This window comes from Salvelinus namaycush, chromosome 4 (assembly GCF_016432855.1).
Source record: "Salvelinus namaycush isolate Seneca chromosome 4, SaNama_1.0, whole genome shotgun sequence".
In the NCBI taxonomy this organism is placed as follows: Eukaryota; Metazoa; Chordata; class Actinopteri; order Salmoniformes; family Salmonidae; genus Salvelinus; species Salvelinus namaycush.
In genome coordinates, this window is record NC_052310.1 from 40,000,463 (window position 1) to 40,010,551 (window position 10,089).

At 39.4% G+C, this 10,089-nt stretch overlaps 1 protein-coding gene across 1 annotated transcript; it reads right to left on the minus strand.

The window, feature by feature from the left end:
• Positions 1–7,176: 7,176 nt before the first annotated feature.
• On the minus strand, positions 7,177–9,082 carry LOC120045611 (visual system homeobox 1-like). Its single transcript, XM_038990514.1, has 5 exons — positions 8,695–9,082; positions 8,265–8,343; positions 7,998–8,121; positions 7,722–7,902; positions 7,177–7,439 (listed from the first exon to the last, which is right to left on the minus strand). The coding sequence occupies exons 1-5, from the start codon at positions 9,080–9,082 to the stop codon at positions 7,177–7,179; spliced, it is 1,035 nt and encodes a 344-aa protein (XP_038846442.1).
• Positions 9,083–10,089: the final 1,007 nt, after the last annotated feature.

The following is a 10,089-nucleotide window of genomic DNA, read 5'->3' on the forward strand; positions in this document are numbered from 1 at the left end:
ATCAGATAAAGCAACATCGACAATAGAGGATATGTCAATAGAAATGTGATTGGTCAAAAGACCAATTAGTGGACAAAGATCAGAAAAAGATCAGAACTGGGTTCCCACAGAATCTCTTCCCACAAGTCTCACAGCCGAATGCTTAACTCCTCATGGTGTACATCTCGGTTCAGATGGGCAGCATAACCAAAACCTCTCCCACATATTCCGCAGATGTACGGTTTTTCACTGCTTCCTTGGTATGAAAGGGAATATTTCTAATTCATCTGTATGTATCAGTTCTTCACCATGATGTGCTCACCATCACGATTCTCCACATTGACCAGAGATCCACACCAGTCCGCATTTATGACACCACTCTGAAAAAACATCTTAGGATAATTTCAGTCAAACAGAAACACTTAACTTCAACACTTTCTGAATTGCAAATAACTTATTCTAATGAGTAGCTAGTGCATGAACTGACCCCATTAATCAGAATGAAAGTCTGCAGTTCCTCTCCACTGATCCACAGATTCTGTTCCTTTCCTGAGACAGAGGGAGAGATGGAATTATTGTAAATAGTACTGAAGTGTATATTCAAAAGTGTATATTCAAGGAGAATTGTGTTTAGGCATAGGGGTCGAAATTACTTTAGGTTAGGTTTAGGGTAAAGGGTAAGGTTAGGTAAAGGGTAATGAGGGTAAAGTTAAGGTTAGGTATAGTTTCAGTGATTAAGGTTAGGGTGCAGGTCATATATACACTGCTAAAAATTATTGCAAAGGCAAGATTGGGGAAGAGAGTCTTTGCAAGTGTCCATACACTGGTGTTCTTAAATGGAACCCTGCTGAGTCTGCACCAATTGGAACTTCTTCAGGTCTTCTTTCTCTGCAGTGCCCTCATCCACAAGTTTCGTAATCTTGTCTGTAGCCTCTGCACAACCTCTCCATCAGTGAATACAGCAGTTTCTTCTGAGGAAGGAAATTAGACATTCAACGTAAAACACTAAAGATGTACAATAACAACAGGAATAGGCTATTCTTGTTAGCTAAAAAGTTTCCAAACGGGTTCTTTGCCTGTCCCCATAGGATAACCCTTTTTTCCAGATAGAACTCATTTGAGTTCCATGTAAAACCCTCTGTGGAAAGGGTTTATGTCATGCAATAAAATGCAAATTAATTACTTAAAAATCATACAATGTGATTTTCTGGATTTTTTTTAGATTCCGTTTCTCACAGTTGAAGTGTACCTATGATAAAAATTACAGACCTCTACATGCTTTGTAAGTAGGAAAACCTGCAAAATCGGCCGTGTATCAAATACTTGTTCTCCCCACTGTATCTACTGCTTCGATAGTTCATTCTAAGATGTGAATCCAACGTGACATTTTTTTACTTGTCGACAAGTTAATAGGCTATTTATTGTATTTTTAAAGTGATGTTGAATTGTGTTTGGTAGTCAACGCATTTAAAATACATTAAAATGTATCTTCATCTTGGATAGTTCCATCTGGGTCACTGACTTAGTCTGGCTTTAATTCCAGTTTGTCTACAAATGTATAATTGATATGTTGGATTCACATCTTAACCAAAAGAATAAGTTAAAGAATAGGACTGCATCAAATCAAACATGAAATACAATTTAAATAGAGTTTGATTTGGTTTAGTCATATTCTTTAACTTAGATGTTTGGTTTGTTGGACATAAAAAAGCTGTAAGTCACCAGCAAATCAGCTCCAAGTTATTTTAATTTTGGAAATCTGTTCAAAAGTATTCCCACGCATAATAGAGAGATATAAAATGAATGTACAAATCATTAGGAACGCCTTTCTAATATTGAGTTGCACCCTATTTTGCCCTCAGAACAGCCTCAATTCATCGTACGCGTTCCACAGGGATGATGGCCCATGTTGACTCCAATGCTTCCCACAGTTGTGTCAAATAGGCTGGATGTCCTTTGGGTGGTGAACCATTCTTGATACACACAGGAAACTGTTGAGCATGAAAAACCCAGCAGCCTGCCACCTACTACCATACTCAGTTCAAATGCACTTAAATATTTTGTCTTGCCCATTCACCCTCTGAATGGCACACATACACAATCCATATGTCAATTGTCTCAATGCTTAAAAGTCCTTCTTTAATCCTAAAGAGTCTATTGACGCATCCATGCGTCACTCTAAGTAACATGACATAACAAAAAATCACCATCAAAATCCGTCAGTTTAAGCTAGAGATATCTGTTTTGTTGCGTGAACTGCGTCTCAATCCACCTCATCCGCCTGTGTCGGCCTTCTGCATCTGCGGTGGAAGGTGGTCGAGATACAGCGGTGTTTGTCAGACCATGAGACGTGCAGAAAATTGGTCTTCTTGCCAAAACATCGGTAGTGTCCAAATGGTTTTGCCTACAAAATATAATGACCACTTGATGGTGTTCTCCGTCTTGCTCTATGACCCCCACAAGTGTGACGGGAACTCATCTGAAGGTAACCCATACAAATGAATGGAGGTAGTTTTGTGCCAACAAAAATAAGGGGTGAAATATGTGTAAAAAACTTGAATGAGTAGGTGTGTCCAAACTTTTGACTGGTACTGTATATATACATATATGATTTTTTTTGGTTTGCTGGTGACACTGTCTGTGATTTATTTAGAATTCAAAGCACACTTCACCAGCATGGCTACCACAGTATTCTGCAGCGATACGCCATCCTATCTGGTTTACGCTTAGTGGGACTATCATTTGTTTTTCAACAGGACAGTTACCCAACGCACATCCAGGCTGTGTAAGGGCTATTTGACCAAGAAGAAGAGTGATGGAGTGCTGCATCAGATGACCTGGCCTCCACAATCACCCGACCTCAACCCAATTGAGATGGTTTGGAATGAGTTGGACCGCAGAGTGAAGGAAAAGCAGCCAACAAGTGCTCAGCATATGTGGGACTCCTTCAAGACTGTTGGAAAAGCATTCCAGGTGAAGCTGGTTGAGAAAATGCCAAGAGTGTGCAAAGCTGTCATCAAGGCAAAGGATGGCTACTTTGTAGAATCTCAAATATAAAATATATTTTGATTTGTTTAACATTTATTTGGTTCCTACATTATTCCATATGTGTTATTTCATAGTTTTGATGTCTTCACTATTATTTGACAATGTAAAAAAATTGTAAAATAAAAAGAACCTTGGAATGACTAGGTGTCCAAACTATTGACTGGTACTATATATTTCCTGAGCGTTCTTATATCGTCTAGATATAGGACAGCCACTTAAAAACCTTATTGCTTATGATTCGTTTTTTTACTTTCTATTTTGCCTTTTATGAATGTGTTATTCAATGGGTCTCTATGAGCTATAGTAGTAAAGGCCAAATTCAACATTTTATAAAATTATTTTTATTTTTGGGGGTCCTAAAGGGGTCCTAGAATTCAAAATCAAATAGCTAAATGATCCATGTTATGACCATCTTAAAACAATTCCAAATGTTAGTTTAGACTTTTAGAGGTTAACCTGTCTACTCCCCTTCATGATTGAAGTGACAACAATAAGGAATCATCGCTTTTACCTGGATTCACCTGGTCAGTCTATGTCATGTTCCTAATGTTTTGTACACCAGTGTATGTGAATGTATAGAAATGTAAGCAAGGTTTGAAATTATTATGTTTTAGTCAAATATTATAACTGTTTAGGTTTCTTTTGGCCTGTTTGCAGTCTGCTAATTATTTGTAATTATGTTCCGTCGCCCTGACCATCCGCTGAATCTAGTTCATGATCACAGCACCTAAGGTGTCATTGGTAAGGTTGAATCCGCCCACGGCCCATTTGAAAAGGTGCAGTCCTACTTTGATGTGAATTTGTTTATTACTTTACAATTATCACAATTACCTATTCAAAACAATCTATTAAAATGCTGATTACAAGGGAAGGCTGGGAGATTTTCAAGTATCTTTCTGTCCATTCTTAATGTGAGAGTGCAGCCTCTTATATTTTGTTTTGGATTCACCACTGGAGTCTAACATGCTGACCACACCGCTAGCTTTGCTTGCGCGAGCGATGTAATTCAATCATTAGACCCACACTGCTCGCGCGCGTAAGCAAGCATCTGCGTACCCAGGCGCTAAAATAGAACTTGCTTCTATTTGTGACGCTTGAAGCGCTGCAAGTCCTGCCTCTCCCATCTCGTCATTGATTTTTAGGAGCATAGACCCACGTGAGTGATTGAAAGATGAACTGAGGTCCACACTCCAGTCCAGTTGGTGGTGGTAATGCACCTTAAAGTTGGTTGCCACCTCAATATAAAGTCCAAAGAAGAAGAAGAAGCCTGAAGGAGGAGAGATGACTAGAAACAAACTCAGTTTACCCTTTTATCTGAGGATTAATTGTCGGAGTAGAGGACCTTGTGCATTTCAGGTAAAATAACAACCCAATGTTTATATCCCAGGACAAATTAGCTAGAAACAGCAAGCTAGCTAGCTAAATTGCCATAAATGTTTAATGCTTTTCGACCTGTCCCCAAATTAATATAGTTGGTTCAGAGTCCTGATCGCGTCTTGTGTGGGTGGACAAAATCAACATGCGCGCGCCGACGCATGTAAGGATAGAACTATGCCTACATTTCCTCTGAGCCGATGAGCTTTGGTGTTTTTTATTGTGTTTTAGTTCATCACTCATCGACTTTTTATCTCCCACCATTGGGCTTCATTCTGTACATTGAATATAAGACATTTTTGGTATTATGGTAAGTGTGATTTTAAACTCTCAAATGACTCTGGACATCATGGCGTTAGAAAGATATGTGTTTATTTGCCACAGCATCGACTACCTGGGCATAATAACTCCCTGGCGTGTGCAGCTTGCTTTGGGGCTAATCTGGGTGCTGAGTGTCACCATTGGCACTTGGCAGTAATGACCTTGTCCTGCTCAACCTGGGACAGGGTGCATTTAACAGAGCCACTGCAGGGCTGCTCTGTGAGCCTGGAATCGTGAGAGCATCTATGAGCTTTAATCCTGTGCAAAGGTTACAGCTCCATGACCCTCCCATCACCACCATGACTCTTTCAATCATCATCTGCTCCTGTTATGGGCGTATACAGTATTCAATGAGGCACGCAGGGCTGTTATGGCCCTTAAACTGAACAACCGCCATGCTTGTAGAACTGGAGCCTTCTATCTCTGCATGTTTTTACTTCAGCTGGTGCCAATAATCTAGGACTCTGCAACCTGTATACTACAACAAGAGCAAACTATGTCCTATCGCTTTTCCCAGCAATGAAGTATCCAGCATGTTACAATGATGGTGCTGCACATGGTGCCACCGTTCATCAATCCAATTGTTTATATGATTCTTAAGCAAGAGTTGAAGGGGGCTTCCAAGAGTCGGAGAGCGAGAGCTTGATGTGATGCCCCTGGGAGAGAGAGAGGACGACCACAGAGGGATGGGGTGGGAATGGATGGGAGCAGGCACAGCCACAGGAAGTAGGGGTGCTGAGGTTGCTGCAGCACCCCCTGAAAAATCAGGTTGAAGTTTGACACACTAATCTGAGAATGCAATAGCTGGTGAAAGATGGCATATCTTATTGCAGGTAGAAGTGTTCATGTATACTGTTGTCCACTGGATTTTCAACATTAGCAAAACATTGTATTTGATTATACCTGTTTTGTCACTAAATCAAATTAAATGTGAAACTGTGTGATGTTAGGGTGAGTGTAATGGACCCACTCTTAGAACATTTTTTATATTTGGGTTCCTATGTATAACCTTTTTGTTCTTTGGATATTAAAGGTTCAATATATTGTAGAATCAAGATGTTTAGGCTATCTGTCTGACTGTGACTGCTGATAACTTCAGAGCAGAAGTTGACTAATTACAAAGTTGTCAAAGTAGCTTATTTGCAATTGTTATAAACAAGTGAAGGATGAGATTATGCTTCAAATAAAAACCGAGATGACTGCGTTAAAAGATGGCCTACATAGGCTACATGGGCTTATATAGGCTATTTCAATCATATTTAAATACATTTCATGTTCAATCAATTGAGTTCTAATTTGCCACTAGGCTACTGTCTGTTATTTGTGCCTCAATGTGTTTAATAATATGTGGCAACGTGCGCAATGATGTGCCCAATCTGGGATTTAGTGCATTATTATTGGGTAGGAATAAACCGCCTCAATAGCCTTTTTGGAGCCATTGGTGGTAATATCGCTCTAGGAGCTGATCCGTGGTCAGTATTTTTGACTACTTCTAATGTTAAGGTAAGATTTGAATGGAGAAAACTGATCCGAAGGCAGCGCTGCTTTTCTTTCGATCCTGTATCGACACATGGTCTGACGCACTTAGTGAACGTTCTCTTTACGTGCTTATTTGGGAAACATTTAGAAAGGCGATGCATTTGGTGCGATCATCGTAATGCTTAATGTACATCGCAACTGGGTAACTGGGTTACTTACTGCATCAACTTATGTCTTTTTAACCCATGTAAATACTACAATTAAAACAGATTTGTGGAACCAATAACGTTATTTAGGCTACATTAAGTGAATGAAGGTAGGCCTATACGAACACATCAATAAAAATACACCATTTCAAAAAAATATTTTTATTTATTTATCCAGGTACTGTTTTCCTGATATTGCTGTTGTTGTTATTATTGCGGTGAAATTGACCTCTGAATGACATTCAGTATCAACACAACTAAAGTGCCTCATAATTGTGCCATTTGATAATCTGTGTATTTTAGTTTATGTTTTATATCAAATGCAGGTAGTGGGGCTTACACCCTAACCATCACCTTTCAAAAAGATGAAATGAGATGTAGGCCTAAGGTTTGTACATTTTCACTAATTGTTTTTAGAGAAATTGAATTTTGATTTATCGTGTAACACGTTTCTGCAGGAGAAGAGGTTATATGTCCTCTCCGTGGTCCTCTCGCTTCTTTTTTGAAATATTATTTCAACAACACACAAAATTAAACAAAAGTTGCCTATAGCACGGGATAAAACATTAAATATTATCTTATATTTAAAACCAAACAACTTTATAAAACATATGTCCAAATACAATTATTAAGAAATAAGACAAGTACACTGTACACCCCTAATGTGATGGGAATGTTGCGCATCTTTGGAAAATAATTGTCTTCTAGGTGAGCATAATTTCCACGCAAATGTCCAAGCTCACTGTCTGCGACGGGGATTGGCATTTATTTAGCTTTCATCGTCTGAATCGCTGTTGCGAATGGGGTCCCTTTGGGGCGACGATGACTTCAAAGTGCTCTTGCTGCTGTCCTGCTTAGAGGTGCTGGATAGGTCTATTGCCATGTCCTCGCTGTCGTGTATACCACGAGAGCGATTTGGCCAGGACATGTCGTTGTCTTTCCCTTTAGTTTCCTCGGAGTTAGTATCCGAGTGGGTAAACTCTGGCATTCCTGGGGACTTCTTTACTATATCCATGGACTTCTTGTGCATTCCTGCGTAACGTGATACAAATGAAAAACAATTAGTCTCAGCGCAGCCTATAGCAAAATAAAGCTAAAATAAATAGACATTAGGCCTATAGGTCTATTTGTAAACTAAAATGTTGGCCTAGCATTTAGACCTTTATCGTTATAATGTATACGTTATGGAATATGTTGGCTGAATGTACATCAAACATTGTACGGATACAAAACACATCTCAGCTATGTATTCAAGTGATTAAATACATATTTGAGTCTTATATTATGAATAAAGCAAACAACCTGCTGGCTCACCTAGAAGCCAGGGAGCACAGGAGCCCATCATCCCGCTTTTGGCGGAGTTGATGATTGATTCTGGCAGAGGGATGGAGTGACGGACCATGGCACCATAGAGCCCATACTCTGCCATCACACTGCTGCGTCCCCAGCACTTCTCACGTTTCCTCCACTTGGCCCGACGATTCTGAAACCATACCTGAAAAATAGGCTCACATGTTAGATATTTGGACAATTTTGCAGAGTAAACTATTTCAATAAGGCAATTGTAAGTTGTTGTTATAAATAGCCTACCTGTATTCTATCCTCAGGCAATTCTGTCTTCATTGCTAACATTTCCCTGGCATACACGTCTGGGTAATGTGCCTCATGGAATGCCTTTTCCAGCTCCTCCAGTTGATGAGAAGTGAACACAGTTCTGTAATGGATGTATTTTTTATTTTATTGAAAGCATTGATAACACCGGCGTCCTAACGGCATTCATTGTACTTATTTAATGTAATAGCCTACTCAATTTCTCTTTTTGCCCTGGTGCAATAAAACTGCGTCATATGTACCAACCTGTGCCTCCTTTTCTTTCTCTTCTGTGAGTTCCCTGAGTTTTTCGAATCGTTTCGTTCACCAGAGAGACATTCGTCATCTTAAAATAAAAGGGAAACATATAGGCTATCAGAGAAAAACAATCAAACCCAAATCCAACATATAAATGTTAAATTATAATTGTACAGAAAAGTTAAATAAATCGAGTGCTTATAAATGGAATATAGAGTCATCGAATTTAGCGCGAGACGAAAATTGTTATTTTGGATAGGTTTAACATTCAATCAACATCTTAATTTTGAGAGATACAATTATGCTACGTCAATCTTGAACGCATTGAATATTTTAAACAAATTGAGCTACATGAGGTTTCAGCACCCCCTGAGAATACATGCTAAGTGGACAGCTAACTGTAACTGTAACATCAACTATTTGACTAAATGAGCTGTACCAGAGTAGGCGTCTCTTTGTTGCTCCAAATTCTGCATGAAATGGCTCTCCGTCCTGGACTGAAGGAGGGGTATGTGACTCGGTAGGAAGCAGGGGGCCCCCGGAGGTTGTTGAGCCGCCAAACTGCACAGGAACCCCAGACCAAGAGGCAAGGATCCTCCAGCGAAAGGGAATCCCATCCCAGCGCTCTGAACATCCCCGTGTCCTCCTATTCCATAAGGTCCGGATGGGCGAGGCTGGAGATCCGTTTCAAGACCCAGTAGGTCCGTGATGGCAAAGCCTTTAGACCTAAACCCAGATCCATGAAGTCGTGATTTATCGATCCCAAATGCAGGCGCCAGCATCTTGACTTTGAGCTTTTCCTCAGCGCCATCCTCTCTTCCTGTCATGGTTGTCATTTTAAAGCGCTATACTTCTCTTTTCCTTGCAGCTAGGGTGATGAGGTAGCAGGCATATGGGAGAACAATTTATCCCTGTGTTGTGTCCTGGGGATAACCTCCAGTGACCAATCAGAGCGAACCTGACCCGTCAAACCGAAAGGAGGCGTTTCCCTTTTTCAATCCTAAAGGATTAATTGCCACCAATTTTGACTCAAATCCGATAAGGATTTTATCCTCTATCTGAACTGGTCCTAAGTGTTTTTCTCTGATGTCAAATGGCATTTATGTAGGTCTCCAGCTAAACAATAGTGCATGCTTTACATCTTAAAAATACACTTTATTTTTCATTTTTATACACATTTTTCAATGATCAACCTTCGTTTTATCTCAATCTGTGCTATGGTCATTGCTCAGTGATGCATATTAATTTAATTTATTTGATTAATTTGTAAATGAGGAAACATACTATCCTAACGAAAATCGCTGTTTGCCCGTGCAGTGAAAATGTGAGAATAGCCTGTTGACTAGGACTAGTCTAGCGTAATATATAGCCAAACTGGGAATAGGTTTAAAAGACAAAAAATATTAACATTTGAGAATAAGTTTAAGTCATAGGTTTATTCTAATCACTCTCTGGGATTGAATTAATTGAATGTTAAATTAATTTAGGCGAAGAATTGTATACTAGGTAGGCTACAGCAAGCTAATGATGCAACCCACAGAATAAAGAACAAGCTAAATAGCCAGGAAAGATGCCTGACGATGTCAGTTGACACATTTCGAAAAAAAGAAAGTTATTCGTTTCTGTCAATGCAACATCTCAATACTTTTGATCTTTTACATGTAAATATTTTGCCTCATTTCCTTGCACCACAAAGTGAGAAGATATGTAGGTCTACGCCTGGCAGAAAAATTATAATGAAGAAAATCCATAATTTCCATGCACATCACATCTTGCATTCAAAGGAATTTTACAAATGATAGTTTTCAACATCTGATTCAATCTTTACAACTCT